Source organism: Pezoporus flaviventris, unplaced genomic scaffold, assembly GCF_033815535.1.
Source record: "Pezoporus flaviventris isolate CSIRO_AGI_PZ_B2104156 unplaced genomic scaffold, CSIRO_AGI_Pfla_v1 ptg000035l, whole genome shotgun sequence".
Classification (NCBI taxonomy): Eukaryota; Metazoa; Chordata; class Aves; order Psittaciformes; family Psittacidae; genus Pezoporus; species Pezoporus flaviventris.
In genome coordinates, this window is record NW_026892583.1 from 5,018,218 (window position 1) to 5,034,600 (window position 16,383).

At 42.6% G+C, this 16,383-nt stretch overlaps 2 protein-coding genes across 5 annotated transcripts; one reads left to right on the plus strand and one right to left on the minus strand.

The window, feature by feature from the left end:
- Window positions 1-723: 723 nt before the first annotated feature.
- OIP5 (Opa interacting protein 5) lies at window positions 724-5,606 on the minus strand. Of its 2 annotated transcripts, XM_061462301.1 has the most exons (5): window positions 5,227-5,606; window positions 5,077-5,143; window positions 3,972-4,094; window positions 2,050-2,131; window positions 724-921 (listed from the first exon to the last, which is right to left on the minus strand). In XM_061462301.1, the coding sequence occupies exons 1-5, from the start codon at window positions 5,531-5,533 to the stop codon at window positions 781-783; spliced, it is 720 nt and encodes a 239-aa protein (XP_061318285.1). In that variant the 5' UTR covers window positions 5,534-5,606; the 3' UTR covers window positions 724-780. The 2 variants fall into 2 exon arrangements, 1 of the variants encoding a protein (XP_061318285.1); XR_009744937.1 differs by lacking the exons at window positions 724-921; window positions 5,077-5,143; window positions 5,227-5,606 and adding an exon at window positions 4,815-4,998 and having other exon boundaries at window positions 1,968-2,131.
- A 299-nt stretch (window positions 5,607-5,905) lies between these two features.
- NUSAP1 (nucleolar and spindle associated protein 1) lies at window positions 5,906-15,093 on the plus strand. 3 transcript variants are annotated; one of them, XM_061462302.1, is made up of 12 exons: window positions 5,906-6,001; window positions 7,266-7,331; window positions 8,363-8,554; window positions 9,577-9,751; window positions 9,921-10,010; window positions 10,656-10,768; window positions 11,374-11,439; window positions 11,606-11,790; window positions 12,314-12,489; window positions 13,515-13,625; window positions 14,193-14,301; window positions 14,758-15,093. In XM_061462302.1, exons 1-12 carry the CDS (start codon window positions 5,906-5,908, stop codon window positions 14,843-14,845), a joined length of 1,467 nt encoding a protein of 488 aa, XP_061318286.1. In that variant the 3' UTR covers window positions 14,846-15,093. The 3 variants fall into 3 exon arrangements, with proteins under 3 accessions (XP_061318286.1, XP_061318287.1, XP_061318288.1); XM_061462303.1 differs by having other exon boundaries at window positions 12,314-12,483; XM_061462304.1 differs by lacking the exon at window positions 11,374-11,439.
- Window positions 15,094-16,383: the final 1,290 nt, after the last annotated feature.

Genomic DNA, 16,383 nt, shown 5'->3' on the forward strand with positions numbered 1-16,383 from the left:
CAAAAGGGAGAGAAACTAACCTTTAATCTTCCAGATACCAAGAACTGGGGTTAAAGATATTGTCATAAAACCAATTGGTGTTCCTTCTTTTCCATCAAATTACTTTCTAGATGTTTGGAAAGAAGCAGCACCCATTAAAAACAGAGAAATACTGGTGGCTGGCACATGGCTTGCCATTGAATTTGAAATCCAAAAATTTGTGCTCCAGCCAGCATTGTGCCACTTAGTGCAGATTCATGCACCAAGCACGCTGCAGCTTCTAGGCCGTGCTAGCTTGCTTCTTTTGCAGGCCACACAGAAGCAAGTCTTAAAGAACTGATGAGGAGATCCTTTAGTAGTGCCTCAGATACCAGCTGCCTGCCATTAACACGGTATCTGTATGAAAGGGTAAGACAAGAACTTTAGATCTCCATAAGAATGTTTGGTTTATAATAGCTCCTCTTGAGTATCATCTTAGTATGTTTTGTATGTTGCAGAAACCTAATTTTTGTATTTCAAAGCCTGGTTTTCCCCCTGAAGTCATGACAGAGAATCACTTAGACTGTCTCGGAGAGTGATGTGCTGTACGGGTGAGCTATTAATTTTTCCAAGCATATCTTCAGGATATCAGATTTTCAGGTGTTCCTCTTAGACTGAAGGGATGCACTTAAGCACCAGTTCTTTCTATGCAGAGGTAACATGACAGATCAACCCTCAAAGCTGTTCTGGTGCATTAGTTCAGCAGACATGCAGAAACAACTCCAGGAGTTCTTGAAATGGTGTATTATTAGCTGACCCTGACTATTGCATATCCTGGCAGCAGTCCAGCTGCATCTGATGCAGAGCTCTGCCTTTCTGCCCATTGTTTTTTTCCTCCAGTTCCTTAAGCATCTTCATCAGTGTTTCTACACGTGTGTGGCTCTCCACAAGCTTTTCCTTTAGCTAGAAAAAAAAAGAGAACGAAGAGCATTAAGACTACAGAGAAATATCCTATCACTGGATCTCTGAATGATCCACACCCCACCTGCAGTGGTTGAAGAGCAGTTGACTTTCAAGACAGAAAACTATACTGGGCTTTAATCTCTATATTGCATGTCTAGTACAGACAAAACTGGCACCCAAATCAGGCCTGTGCTACAGGGAGACAGATGAATGTGTGGCAGCACAGCCCTTTCAGGGATGTATGGAAATACTCAAGGAGACAGGTTGCTGGAACCTTTTTACAATCAATCCAATATTCCCTAACTCTTGTTTTTACACAGCCAGAGACCTTCTTTGACAATATGAGGACAGACTGTTTCATGATTAGCTTAGGAAAACAGGTGGACAGTCCTTCAAAAATGCCATTTCCAGAGCCCAGGGACACATCAAAAGCACAAGAGGAAAATCTTGCTGACATTGTGTCTCAAAAAGCAAAGACCAGATTCTTGCTCTTGTTCTACTCAACAAGCAAACTCCCCACAGTTACATGATTTGTGTTTGCACTCAAGTACTACTATTGTTTTACTTCAGAATAATGTGTCTCAACTTTAAAAGTCTTGCCTGGATAGGATTTTTGCATTTTAGCCTCACCTGACCTATAAAAACACTGATCTTGCAGTCAGACACTGGAAGAGAACTTTAAAGAAGGCAAAACTTAAGAAGTGCCATGGGCCCATTTCCATGCTTAGAAGCTAAAAAGAAACAAGTTAATGTGAATACTAAATACATGTGAATACTGGATACACTGTCTGTCTCCTACACACAGTAACTCTGAGCTATGGGACAGAAAATTTACTAAGACAACAACTAACCAAGTTACAGAAAAGCACATCCAATTTAAACGCTTCTTTTCAAGGTACAGAGATAAAAGGATAACACACTTTGGAAGAAAATAGCTAGAACTGGATATGTTTTGCAGATAAGTGGTTCTAGAAAATGTTTTGCATGTCTTACACATTTAAGTCAGTCACTGTGTTGTGTTTCCTCCATCTTGTGCACTTAAAAAGTAATTGTATCAATATTTTTTGACTTATATAAAAAAATAATCTTTTTTAATATTTTCCATACAAATTAATGTAGAAACTTTACTTTCTGCAGTCGTTCCCATAAGGTCTCAGGAGGAAAAATTATCTTTGAAGCTTCTACTACGATTTGGGATTTCAAGAGGTAACTGGAAAACAAAAGGAGAAACCACACCAAGAAAAGCAGTTAAAACACCCATAGTTGAATTAAAATCATAGAATGGTTTGGCTTGGAATGGACCTTAAGATCAACTAGTTCCAATCCCCTGCCATGGGCAGGGACACCTCACACCAGACCATGTCACCCAAGGCTCTGTCCAACCTGGCCTTGAACACTGCCAGGGATGGAGCATTCACAACTTCCTTGGGCAACCTGTTCCAGTGCCTCACCACCCTCACAGTAAAGAGCTTCCTCCTTACATGTCATGGTTTAAGCCCAGCTGGTAATTCAGAACCACGCAGCCACTCGCTCACTCCCTCTGCTTCTTTCTCCCCCCTCTCCCAGGAGTTGAGATAATGTAACTCCCACGAGTTGAGATAAGATCAGTCCCGTAACTAAGGTATAACACAAATCACTACTGCTACCTCCAATAATAATAGTGATAAGGGAAATAACAAGAGAAGAGAATACAACCGCTAACCCTAACCCAACCCAACCCAATCTGGGCCTTCTGAGTAACTGCCCCCAGTTCTACATCCTGGGCATGATGTGCTGTGGTATGGAATACCTCTTGGGCAAGTTTGGGTCAGGTGTCCTGTCTCTGCTTCCTCTAGGCTTCCTCTCCCTCCCTGGCAGAGCGTGAGGCTCAGAAAGTCCTTGGTCAGAGTAAACATTACTGAGCAGTAACTAAAAACATTGGTGTTATCAGCACTGTTCCCAGGCCGAAAGCAAAAACACAGTGCTGCACCAGCTACTAAGGGGAAAAATGACCACTACTGCTGAACCCAGGACAGTATCTAACTGTCAGTATCTAACCTGAGCTTCCCCTGTTTAAGTTTTAACCTGTTACCCCTTGTCCTATCACTACAGTCCCTAATGAAGAGTCCCTCCCCAGCATCCCTATAGGCCCCCTTCAGATACTGGAAGGCTGCTATGAGGTCTCCGTGCAGCCTTCTCTTCTCCAGGCTGAACAGCCCCAACTTTCTCAGCCTGTGTTCATACAGGAGGTGCTTCAGTCCCCTGACCATCCTTGTGGCCTCCTCTGGACTTGTTCCAACAGTTCCATGTCCTTTTTATTTTGAGGACACCAGAACTGCACACAGTGCTCCAGGTGAGGTCTCACAAGAGCAGAGTAGAGGGGCAGGATCACCTCCTTCGACCTGCTGGTCACGCTCCTTTTGACGCAGCCCAGGATACGGTTGGCTTTCTGGGCTGCAAACGCACACTGAAGCTGGCTCATGTTCATTTTCTCATCGACCAACATCCCCAAGTCCTTCTCCGCAGGGCTGCTCTGAATCTCTTCTCTGCCCAACCTGTAGCTGTGCCTGGGATTGCTCCGACCCAGGTGTAGGACCTTGCACTTGGCTTGGTTGAACTTCATTGTTTAGATGGATTATTTAAGATTATTTTAAAGTAGATACAAAGTTTTTGCCAAAAGAAGTCAAGGCACTATGAAAAGATTAAAAACGTAACAATGGTTTTACTTGGAAATCATAAAATGCTCTCATCACCAACTATAAGTAATTTACATTTACTATAGTCAAATCCTCAGGCTATCGTGGAACTACTTTGACACCTTATGTTAGCTGAGCGAATCTGGAAGTGAAGGAGATTTCAGTGTTGCAAACACCTAAATTTAAACCTCAATGTTACATGAGGCCACAGAAGTCAAATGGAGTCAGGCCAACACCGACAATTAAAAATAGAGGATATTAAAACCCCACTTCAATGCACTTGGTCAAAAGGAGCTGTAGATTAGTTGTACAGCTTGTTGTGATGACTTACAAACTGCCATGAAATCACTGACCAGAAGAACAGAGCATGCTCACCAGAGGATGCTGTCCTTGAAGAAACAGAAGAAGCCTCTCAGATACGCCAGCTCCCTGGAGGCAGAATAAAGAATGAAGCCCACGATCAAGCCACACGACTGACAGGTCAGTGTGTTGTAAGCACTAAAAGGAGCAAGGGGAAAACAGTATTAAACAGAAGCTTCTGAAACCATAGATAGAGCATGTTTGTGAGAGGAGAGCAAATCTGCAGTTCTATTAGGACAACAAATTGAGGCATAATAACGCTTTCTCCTTAAGGAGACACTACATACAAAGAGAACATGAACGTAAAAACTTTGGGCATGTTGTGCAAGACATAATCTCTGTAATAAATGAAGTTGCAATTAAGGAAGAAAACAGGTGTCTTATTATCACAGAGTGGTTTAGGCTATAGTACTCAAACAAGATTTAACTGGTAAAACAACACCTCTGCCAGATCATAGATGTGGCATTTCCTCCTGATAAAACAGATTATTGCCTCATGCAGAGAGAGGCAGGAAAAAAAGAAAAAATTAAAAAGTCTTATATTTTAAAAGTTCCTGGGCCCTATAATTAGTAAAATACCCTTAAATGCCATGTAAACAAACTACAGGTTCTGTAAGTCCTCAGATGTCATTTATAACCTTTGCATCACTCATCCCAGTTACCAAGCCTGCTGCTAACTGCAGGCTTGCGAACAGAGCAGTTTATAATTTTCAGTGTGTGTATATATATATATATACACATACACTATGCTTTTTTATACATATATATAACAGTGTACATATATATATATACACACACATATATAAAACAACGAACAACCAAACCCCGAAGAGAGATGCTTTAATTTAGGTAACAGACCTTTTAGGGGAGAAGAGCCCTACAGGCCAGGCTGCCTGCTCAAACGCTCCTCTCCACCAAGGACAGCAGCGAAACTTCTGATTTTGACCGCACGAAAGCTGCACCTTCAGAAGCTCCCTCGCCGCGCTATGGCTGAAGCACGGCTACGAGCGGCGCTCCGCATCTTACCCACCCCGCAGCACACCCCAGCCCGCTCAATGCCCCGCGGCGGCAGCGCCCGGCAGGCCGGTGACCCGGGGGAAGCAGTAGGCGAGCTACGCACCACCCGAGCAGGGGTCCCTCCAGGCCGATCGTGAGCGAGTCCTCCCAGATCACGTCCTTTGTGACTCCTAAGGAGAAAGACGGACCCTTAAAACCCGGACCCGCCGCACCAACCGCCCGCCGGCACCCCCCGCCCGCGGCGGGCACTGACTGTAGCAGACGAGGAGGCCGAGCAGCCCCTCCTCATGCGTGCACAGCTGCAGCGAGTCGCTCAGCACCGCCCAGCAGCCGCGGCACTGGAACACGGCGCAGGGCTCCAGCAGCAGCTCCTGCCGCCGCGGTAGCGACGCCAGCCCCGCGGGCTGCGGCGAGGAAGGCGGCGACACCTGGCCCGGAGCTGCTGCTACGGGCGACGGCTGCCGCTCCACCACGATGGCACCGCTGAGTTGCGAGTCGCGCACCAGCTCCTGCAGCTGCCGCCGCACCGCCATCTTCTCCCGCCTAGAGTTCGAGCACATCGCCCGCCTTCCCGATTGGAGAGCGATTCACGGATCCGCGCTGCCATTGGCCAATGCTCGCGTCAATCCTCATCGCCTGAGACTATTGGGAAGCGGGCCGCACCGGGGCATGCCGTCGCCCAATCACGCAGGGGAGGGCGGGGCTTCCTTTCGCCTTGGAGAGCCTATCGCGTTTGAACACTCAAAGCGCTCCCCGATAGCCAAGCCGCTATTGGCGGCTTCCCTGCCCTTAGTCTCAACCCCTTTGCCTCACCCAGCCAATGGCGTGGCGCGGAGGGCAAGTTCGAACGGCGGCGGGGGCGGGCGCGGGCTGAGGCGCGAGGTTTGAAGCGCGGCCGTTGAGGCGGTAGCCGCCCGCTGCCCTGCCCCGCCATGGCGCCGTCTCCGCTGCGGCAGCAGCTCGAAGAGATGAAGTACGTGGAGCTCCAGCGGATCGCAAAGGCCGCCGGGCTCAAGGCCAACCTGCGGGTGAGGGCGGGAGCAGCACCTCCTGATGAGGGGTGGGCGGGCAGGGGGAGCGCTCCCTCTAAAGGGCGACCCCGGCGGTGGGGCTCCCGCAGTGCCCGGCCGGGAGCGGCTGTCGTTCACGGAACACGCCCGTGCCCGTGGACGCTCTTCTTGTTTTGGGTAACGGCACCGGTGGGGTCGCTGCCCGGGCCTGCGGGAGCGGTGGCAGCTGTGTGTTGAAGCGTCCCTTCGTCCGGGAAGAAGGTCCTGGCCGTTGGCTCTTTCCGCGGGGTAGGGCGATGTGCTCGGGTGCCTTCCGGACGGGCACAAGGTCCATTGGAACAGCTGCTTGTGTGGGCTCCGTTCAACTGGAGGGGTTAAGGAGGGGACGTGCGGCTCTGCCCATGGGCTGGGGCACTGCGGGGCTCACCGGCAGGAGGCTGTGTTTTGGGTTCGTTTTGTTTAAGACTCGGAAGAACAGCAACACCGGAGTGCCGTGGGGGGCGAGGGTGCGTGTGTTTGTTTACCGGCCATGGTTAAGAACGAGGGATTTAAGCGCTCACCGGTGTTTCTTTAGAGCCACAGGGTGATGCCCGTGTACTGCCAGGACAAAAGCTTCACCCAGGGCTTTTAGCTCTGGGGGTTGGAACTGGATGATCTTAAGGTCCTTTCCAACCCTAAGTATTCTATGATTTTGTTCTTGAGCCTCTAGTTCGGGTTTGATTTTATGCTGACCTTTCCCAAGAGTCTTTCATAGTCTAAAATGTCAGCAGCACAGTTTTGTTGAATTTTACTGCTGTTACTGTTGAATAGGTGCAAGGGGTGAGAAGAAACCACGACAGCTTTGCATGTACTGTGAGGGAGAAAGCAGTTTGTGCGGATACTTGATACATGCTCAGTTATGCAGTGCTGCTAAAGCCAGTCTCATTCATCCCTGAATAATTAAACTTCCTGGAAAACAGGCAACCAGGAAGAAAGCTGGGCAGGGAAAACTCTCTCTTTGGAGAAGATGCTACTTTTTTATCTGAGTTCTTAAGCGCTTTCATTGAGAATCATGGAATGGTTTTGGTTGGAAGGGACCTTAAAGATCACCTACTTCAACCCCCTGCCACAGGCAGGGACACAATTTGACTGACTTGGATGAAGTTTAGTCTTCCATTGGATCCAGGAACCGTTCTGCTTGTTTGCTGGATCAGTTGATAGGACACTGGCTGGGTTTATGCAGTGTTTTGTTTGATGATTCAACGTGGTATTTAGTTCATATGTTGTCTTGGTTTCTCTCCAGGCAGACAAACTGTTGAAAGCACTGAAGCAACACTTTGATGGAACAAAACAAGAAAGTGCAAATATGGTAAGGAATGATAAATAGGCCATTCTTATTAAGAGATAGATCTAACTGTGACTAGTAGAACAGGGCATGTACTGAAAGTTAATTTTTACCATGATAAGAACTGTAATAAAAAATCTTCATGGTGCCTTTAGTTTAATACACCCTGGTACTGATGGGAACAGATGTGCTGATGTTAGCTTTAAGTGGCCTCCTATCTACCCAAAGCTGGTTTTCTTTCAGCTGCCAAAATGAGCAATGTATTTTTCAGCATCAGTACAAAGTTTTTCTCTGTGAAAACCAACATTTACATTGAGCAGATATTACCTTTGTGACTGCAGGTGGTAGTCTGTACCAAACATAAACATACCTTATTTGTTTTACATGCCTAGATTAAAGAGATTAGATATTCATTGGAAAGCATTTTGCATTTACTACAGTTTACTTACACTGACACTATAATGAGAGTGATACAATTGTGATGTTTCCTTTATTTGTCTCTTCATGTATTGGTTTCTCTTTTAAGTTTTCTGTAAACTGAATTATTTCATTGGCTATGGTGATGGCTTTTAAGTTTTTGATAGCAAGTAAATTGGTATTTGCTTTTTCTAAAATACATCTGAAAGTGCTTCCTTTAAAAGCCTTTTTTAAAGGTCTGAGGAGCTGGTAGAATCATTGTGAGCTTATTTTTAACTATAACAAGTATGGAAGTGCCTCTGGTGTTCCTTTTGGTGAAGAACATTCCACAGAAACATGAATCTGGGAGGGTCACAGCATCCTGCAGTCAGATTCTAAATATAAAGTGTTAGTCTTCTAGATTCTTATTAAAATGTTCTATAATAAAGTGACTCTAAGCCTTCTTTTTAAAGCCTTCAAATAATAGGCTTTGATATTTAGGGAAGTCTAGATAGTGCCAATTTCTTCATCACTACACTGTTAGATGCATGCTACTGCTTTTCCTCTATGTGAAATACTTCTTCCAACAATAAAATGGAAACTGTCTCTTTCATCTGTTCATGTCAGATGTTCCACATTACAGTATTTTTCTGACACAGGACTCTGAAAAAAGTGTACCTAGTCTCATCAAATCAGATGAACCGAACAATGAGGAGGAAATGATGCCTGATTCAGTGGCCTTTACTACAAGAAGATGTGGTAAAGAAAAGAAAGTAAACAGAAAAAAGAGGAACTCCGCTGATGATACTAACACCAGTGAGGAAAATGCAGAGCTTTCTCATGAGAAAGAGGTGATTCCCATTGTTTGGCTTTGTGTGCTGACTGTCCCCTTCCCCCAACATGATGTAAACTCACTTGATTTTTTTCCTACCACCATTTAGCAGGTGGTGTAAATGTTATATATCTGTGTCTGTGTGTGTATATACATAAGACTTTTGTATGCAAGTATTCTGGTACTGGTTTTCTGTACTTTGTAGGACTGATTTTGTCTATTTTGACTGTGCTATTCTATAATGTTACAGAAATTACTCGCTAGTCACAGAAGTAAATTAAATTCCTCTAAGAAAGAAATGATATTTCAGACCCTTCACTATTCATTATAGTGTTCTGAACATTTGACTAGTTTCAGAATTTACCTAAAAATAAAGATGTTCTCTCTTTATATAGAAAAAAAATTATCAGGAATTGGATGATTGCCTAAACCTCATAATCTTTAACTCCCACTCCTCTCAGTGGGCTCTTTATTCATGGCTTGTATGGCTGAGGGAGGGGAAGATTCAGTGTGAGATGGGGTGAAATTGCTGTTCTTTAGCATTACATGCAATTAGTGGGTGCACTAAGAACCATGTGAAAGAACTTTTCCTGATTTAGAATGAGAGAAGGGAAATAAGAAATGGGGAGTGTTTATCTGTCAGTGTTAGAGACTTGTACAGTAACCAGAGCCACAATAGTCAAAAAGTAACATAGCCAGGGAATTAGTTTTTTCTTGCAAACAATTGAGTTTGTCAATAAGGTAATTTTATACAAACATGTTAGAGCTGTGCAGGTAAAAGCTTTCTAATATAGTTCTGTTAAATAACAGGGTAAGTATTTCACAGGTTAATTCAGGTTGGACTTCAGAAAGTCTCTTGCTCAGTCTCCCAGTCAAAGCAGGGTCAACTATGAAGTTAGACCACAATGCTTAAGGCTTTATCTAATCTGATATAGAAACCTCTAAGGATGGAGTCTGTTCCACCGACTGCTCTCAGAACCATAGCTCTTCTTTATATCCAGCTGGAACAAAGTATTTAAATGAAGTATATTTAAACTGCAGGTGCATTTGGAAATGAAAGAAAATGAGGTGCCTTGGGGTCAGCAAGGAAAGAGACAGAAGGTATTCCAAACTGAGGAACAAGTAACTAAAAAGAGAGCTACTGAGAGCCCAGGGATGGGTACTGCTCGGAAAGAACAGCCAAAGAGGACTTCTACTAAAATTGCTGGAGGTGAATGTAAGTAGGAAATTCCAAAAAGGAAGTTTAATGACTTGTACTACTTTAAATGTACCCTTGGTTATTTTGTTGTGTCTGCAAAGATTGCTGTGGCCTGTCTGGTGATCAGCACTTTATCTGAGGAGACCAGGAAAAAGATAACGATTTTTGTCTGATCTTACTATCTCAGGTGATGCTCTTAAGGCAGGAGGGAAGATCCCTGTATATGCGGGCCGTGCATCTAGGTCTGGGAAAAAGGGAATGAAAGCTACTACACCAAGTAAGCTAGCCTACCATCTTTAGAAATAGATGTGTTGTCTGTGTGTGAAGGGTTTTTTACAACCCAAATTCTATTTCTGACTGAAGAAGAAACCATTTTCTCTTTAAAAAGCAAGCAAAGAAAAAAGTTCTCAAGTTACACTTTAAGGTTTATCTGTCAACTTGTAAGTTCATAGTAGTAAATGACTCACATGTATGTTATAAAACTGGTTATCAACAAGTGTCTTTTGGATCTAATTCATGATTATCAAAACCACAAAGAGCAGGAAGATGTGCTGTTACACCTGCTTGTTTAATTTTACTTTATAAGCGCCACCTTTGGGCTGCATTAGTGTGTATTAGCTCACTTTCATAGCTTCATAAAATACATTAGTTCATTTAAAATGTGGAAGTATCTATATTTTTTCTTTAACTGCAGAATGTGGGGGTTGGACCAGATGTCCTTTAAAGGTCTCTTCCACCCCAAACTGCTCTGTGATTCTGTAATTCTCCAGAGCATGTACCAGCTCTCTGGTGATGTAGCTGGTGAGGTGGATTCTGTTTTATACTGTTCAGTTACCTGGGTATACCCGACCTTCAATCAAAGGGTTACGTTATATTTTTCTGTATCAGATATGTGACTCTTCTTCTTTTTGGAACTTCTTAGACTTTAAGAAGTTGCACGAGGCTCACTTCAAGAAAATGGAATCAATTGCTGACTACATTGAGAGGAAAAAGAAAGTTATTGAAACCTGCAGCAGTTCTCTCAATGAAGTCAAGGTAAGTGACAACACCGGAAGATACACGTTGTTCCCCTATCCATTGATTTCCAGAGTCTCCCTGTAAAAGCCTCGTAGAGCCTCTTTAGAGGAGTAAGTACGTGCAGTGTAATGTGATGGTCAGTGAAGTTTAACTGCAGTCCTCTATAACCAGATAGCTATTATGTGGTCATAAGTTTATAGATATTAAGAGTGTATGATTATAGTTACAGCAACCAACAAGTAACTTGTCAGTTTTTAGTAACCTTAAAGCACCATTGTCCAGTGACTGCATATGATTGTCCTTTAAAATACATGTGATACGTTGTTCTCGGTAGCCTTGATTCTCAGCTCTTCTGTTTCACGCTTGTATGGGTAAAAGCTGCTAATGGGCCTCTTTGGGAGTGTCAGTAACGTACCAATGAAGATATGAAAAATATGTCAATAGACATGGAATCATAGGATTGTTTAGGTTATAAAAGACCTTTAAGATCATCAATTCCAACCCTTAACCTTGCACTGCCAAGTCCTTATTGAAACAGTAAACGCTGAAACTCTTGAACTACATTTCTCTTTCTAAGCTGTGCATTGTAAAAATGTATGCTTAAGACAAATTACTCTTGGCAGGTGCTGACCAAAAAATCCAGTATCTTAAGAGCATCAGAAAAAGGCACTCCTTACAGCGCTTCTAAGGTATGTGTTTTCAGATCACTTTTATTAAAGTACTTACGTTTTAAAGAAAAGAAAGGGGGAAACTCAGGAGACTGTTTCTATCTGATTCACTATTTTCCTTTCCTCTTAGCTGCTTTTCTGATTAAATGTTTAGCAGTCTGCTAACTCAGGATTTGCTTTTCCCTAGAAACATAACAGCAGCAAAACATTCTTATTCAGCCCAAACCCAGAAAGAGGCAGAATCTCCACCACCTGCACCCCCAGTAACCACCATCACTCACCACGCAGTTCTCTGAACACCAGTCGGAGTATTTTATCCAAGAAATCGTCATTTAACCCGTCTGTCCTTTCAACAACCAAAATGAACGTCAGGTAAAAAGAACAAACCGAACCCACCAGTGAGCTATTTGGTGTGATAAGCATGAAATAATCAATGCTGTGATTTCACTTCATTACTTCTATTCCAAGCGTTACCTACATGAGACTAATTCTGGTTACTAATGTTCAGCCCAGCTTTAACCAGCTTAAACCAGCCTTACTGTGCTGTTACAACCATGTTTCTTCATTTTGACTTCTGGCAGAGGAATCTTGCATCTCTTTCAGCTTTCAGTTTCCTAAACCAACCAAGCCTAATTATTTTTCTTAATGTTTTCTCTCTTGTCAAGCAAGCTAATCATCTCTTATATCTGAATTCCTAATATTACTTCCTGATATTAATGATAGCTCCTAACTTGAAAATTGCCACTGAAGTTTTTAATGTGGTTTATGCAGAAGCTGTGGATATCTTTTATACTTTCTACCTGTAAGAAAAATAGAACACAGAACCTTCTGTGTTCTGTCATGTTGCTTCTATTCCTTGTAGATTACTAACTTTGTCTTTACTAATAACTTCCAGGTTCTCAGAAGCCACAAAAGATAATGAGCACAAACGCTCCCTTACCAAGACTCCATCTAGAATGTCTCCATACCTGCAGATGTGCACACCTGAGAGCCACAAACCAGCAAGACAGAAAACCAGTGTAGGAAATGCAAGAAATAACGATTCGACTGCAGCAAAGGGTAAAGGTGAGGGTGAGTATTTGGCTCTTTCAGGTCAAGAGTTTTCTCTTACTGAATTATTTTTTTTATTTTTATAATCTAATGTCATATAGACCTAGGGTTTAATTTAATTCCTCATTTATGACTGATTCTCTAGAAACTTGCTTACTTTCTTTACTAAGCAAGTTAGGTGCTAAGACTTAAACATATGGTACTAGCTACCTACAGAAAAGGGGATAAAAATAATCTTACAGGGACTTTAGGAGCTATGTAGCTAAAGTTTGTTTAACATGCACAGGGAGATCCTGTGTGTGGTGAGAGGAGCCCCTGATGCCTTTCAGAGGTCTTGGTCTCCCTGTGGGTTTGATATGTACCAGGCTTCTAGCTGTGTTTTAAGACAACCTATTATTATCAGCTTTACCAACCCTGAGTAACTCGGGAACTAAAGCTCTGTGAGAAAAAGCAGATGTTTAATTGTTACTGATTTCTGCACTAGCACAGGTTTGCTACCTAACCACTGAGGTATCACAGGTACACTGGCACGGGTCAAGAACCCAGAGTTGCCTGTCTTGCAGTATGACAATGCTGATCTTTTTTAGGGGGAAAGAAAACTCCCACTGCTGATGAAGCTGGTGTGTTCTAGAACACTTCTTGGTTTAATGGAGAAAACCACTTGGTTCCAAATAGGCACAGAGGGTGGCAAACACAATTTGTTCTGAAAGACTAGAAAATTATGTGGAGGTATATGTGCAGGGGGTTGGAATGAGATAATCTTAAGGCCCTTTCCAACTCAAACCATTCTATGCTTCTGTTGTACAGCACAATCGGAGCAAAAGGGCCAATACTCTATGGCTCTTCCTCTCTCCAGACCTGAAAGCTGCCATTTCAAGTGAGCTGTATTTGTGCAACTCTGTGGTTAGAGGTAGCAGATGGTATCATTTAGTGGCTCTTTGGTCTTAATACTTATAAGGTGGTCTTCACACATTCTTTCTGACTTGCTGTCAGTGATGATCTTGCTACTGTAATGAAGTATGGTATTATCTTGATGCCTTTTGCAGCTCTCACCCCCTTCAAGTTCTCAGCTCACCCTGCAGAACCCACAAGCGCCAAGAAGACGTTTGATCTCAAAGCAAGTCTCTCGAGGCCACTTCGGTATCAGCCACATAAAGGTACTATGATCCTTTGCAGTTTGTGTTGGTCACATCCCTTCTACTCAGCTGCTTAAAAGGCATTCACACAAACCATGACAATGAAGTTTTCAGTCTCTTTTCCCCATCCTTTTCCCTTTCTCTCTGGGTTCCCACATAGCCTGTGGACTAACATTAGATTTCTACATAACATATGCTTTAAGAGGCTCCCTGCTGAAGGAGAAACCTTTATGACCAAAAGCCCATAAGAATAAACTTCCTTGTATTCCATTGTGTGTACAGAAAACATATTCCTCACACAATTAAGGTTATTTTTAGTTTAGTTTATTAAAGCATACTGTTGTGTGAGAAGCTTAACTTTGTGTGCTGAGTGTTGCTTTTAAGTACAGATACCTGCTACTACTTACAGGAAAACTACTTGTATGGAATGAGCAGGTGAAACTGATAGTACAGCTGAAGAGGCATTTCATCTTAGAGTTGACCAGCAAAAAGCACTCTAGCCAGTATAAAACTCACAACAAGAAGTTAAGCACACAACTATAAAACTAGTGATTCAATAGTATCTTTTTTTTTTTCCTGAACTTGTAGGACGACTAAAACCTTGGGGAGAATCTAAAGAAAATACTGTTCCAAATAAGCCTGGCAGCAACATCTCTTCATGTAAGAAAGACTACAAACAGCCTCATCTTCAGACAAGGTTAGTACACCACTGGCTTTCTATGAATATTGTTAATTAAAATAATATGATGACTCCTTTGTCTTTTTAGAATTTAAATATGCAGAGAAAGCTTTTGTATTAAAGTGATCTTTGCCTCCAGTAGTCTGTTATCAGGGAGGCCAACAAAGAGGGCAGCTCTGAATCTGACAGACTCTTGTTCTATGAATGCTGCTGCCTCTAGGGTTTGAAGTTTTGCCTTCCCCTTGGAGGAAGCTGTGAATACTGACATGCTGTTACCTTGAGTGTTACACCTGTATATCTAAGCAAAAGTCTTCGCTTCAATGTCTGAAATCAGTCCAAACCAGTACTGCTCTGCCTGCTATTGGCAAATGCAGCACGCTGGTTAAATGGATGCTAGGCCTTGGTCAGATTCCTTTGCTTACTTGTGTGTCTGCCTTAACATAATTTCATGGGGTCTGTCTCTTTCCCCTTCAGGGAAGAAAGGCGGGAGAAACATGAGCAAGAGAGAAAGAAGAAAAAGGCTAAGGTTCTTGAAAACCGCAGAGGAATATCTCTGGGTTAGGAGGAATAAGAAATATCTAAGGTATTACTGTAAATAGTAGTCCGGTCATGTAAATATCTGTGCTGTGTGTGTAGTTCAGCTTGCTATTAGCTAGTAGGATCCAGAAAGCATGGAATAAGACTTCAAAGTGCATCTGAGCGTAATGTTTCCGTGATCAACTTCTCCAATGAGATGAGAGTTCTAAACTTTAAGGAGCTTAGAACTATCTCTAGTTGCCTCATGTTTTCCTTTAACCAAAACATGTTAAAGGAGAAAATGTAAGTGGGGGGAAAAAAGATGCTCAGGAAGTCTCCTTGCAACTTAGCCAGACTTCACCTGAATGCATTTGTTACTGCTAGATGCATGCTTTGGATAGCAGGCGTCAAAGTCTTCCATTGGCAAACTACAATTAATTCAACTGCCCCTTTCTCCAAATCAATCCTCCAATCCTGTGACAGCAATTATTCAGTGTTTCTCATTGCCTATGAGGTAGTAGGGAATTTCTAAGAGCTAAAACATACAACTTCTCTGGAAAACTGAAAGTTTCCAGCATAATCGTTACACAATGTATTAAAGTCACAACTGAAAGGGGGCTTTACAAATGACCAGTGGGATACTTTGAACAGTTGATGTTGTTTTGTTCCTTTCTGTGCTAAATAGCAGCTGTTAACAGAATTCTTCTGCTTTTCATCTCTCTGATGCTTAAAAGAGGTTACAGTAGTACTGGGGCACATTCAATGTGTTAGATTTAAAAGCTGTTATTTTTACCTTTAAAAAAATGCATAGAGCTGTCTGGATTTATGATGGAACTGGAAAGGTACTTCAGCAGCTTTAATCTCAGCTACACTTCTGTACCAATAATTCACGGTGAATTTAGTGTCCTATTGAATATATACTGAAATGTCAAGAACAAGCAGTTTTTTGTTTTTTAAAAAATTCATCTGGAAAATAAATGTTTTGTACATATTCTGTTTTTTATCACTGATTCTATCATCTAATGTACTACGTGTAACTACCCCCTTAGTGTAGCACTAGTCTTTTTCACACTTTTTTACTACTCAACCTCTTTTTGTGACAAGTTTTCCTCACCAATGAGCCTGCCTATGACTTTATGAAATCACAAAGTGCTTTCATAAAGCATTTTGTTTGTCCTGGTAGCTTTAGAAATGACAACTATCACTCCTCTTATGCTTCTATGCAAGGGGAAAATGATAGTACAAGACACTGCTTCAGTTTGCCTTTGTGGTGGCCTCTTCCATATAAAATATAAGTATGTTTAATATTTGTCAAGTATACTTAAGGTCACTGCAGCAGAGGTCAGTGCTTTGATTAGACAAATTTATGATGAGTGAAGTGGAACAATTCACACTTGTTCTTTGAAGTGTTTGCCAGGTCACCCAAAACCAGACTTCTCAGAGACACAGAACCTCTGTGCCACCAGCTGCCACTTTAACTTCTCCCAGTACAGGCATGTTAAGTTAATTGCTCACATCAGGCATATAGAGACTCTTAGAAAGACAACCTACAGCTCCCTGAGGAGACAACAGGGATGGGGGCTT

Coding starts and splice junctions, on each gene's coding strand:
- NUSAP1 (XM_061462302.1), top strand. CDS start 5,906: ATGGCGCCGTCTCCGCTGCGGCAGCAGCTCGAAGAGATGAAGTACGTG. Junction 7,332..8,362: donor AACAAGAAAGTGCAAATATG/GTAAGGAATGAT, acceptor TTTCTGACACAG/GACTCTGAAAAAAGTGTACC. Junction 14,302..14,757: donor CAGCCTCATCTTCAGACAAG/GTTAGTACACCA, acceptor TTTCCCCTTCAG/GGAAGAAAGGCGGGAGAAAC.
- OIP5 (XM_061462301.1), bottom strand. CDS start 5,533: ATGTGCTCGAACTCTAGGCGGGAGAAGATGGCGGTGCGGCGGCAGCTG. Junction 2,132..3,971: donor TTCAAGGACAGCATCCTCTG/GTGAGCATGCTC, acceptor TTTGTTTTCCAG/TTACCTCTTGAAATCCCAAA. Junction 922..2,049: donor TATGGGAACGACTGCAGAAA/GTAAAGTTTCTA, acceptor TTTTTTTTCTAG/CTAAAGGAAAAGCTTGTGGA.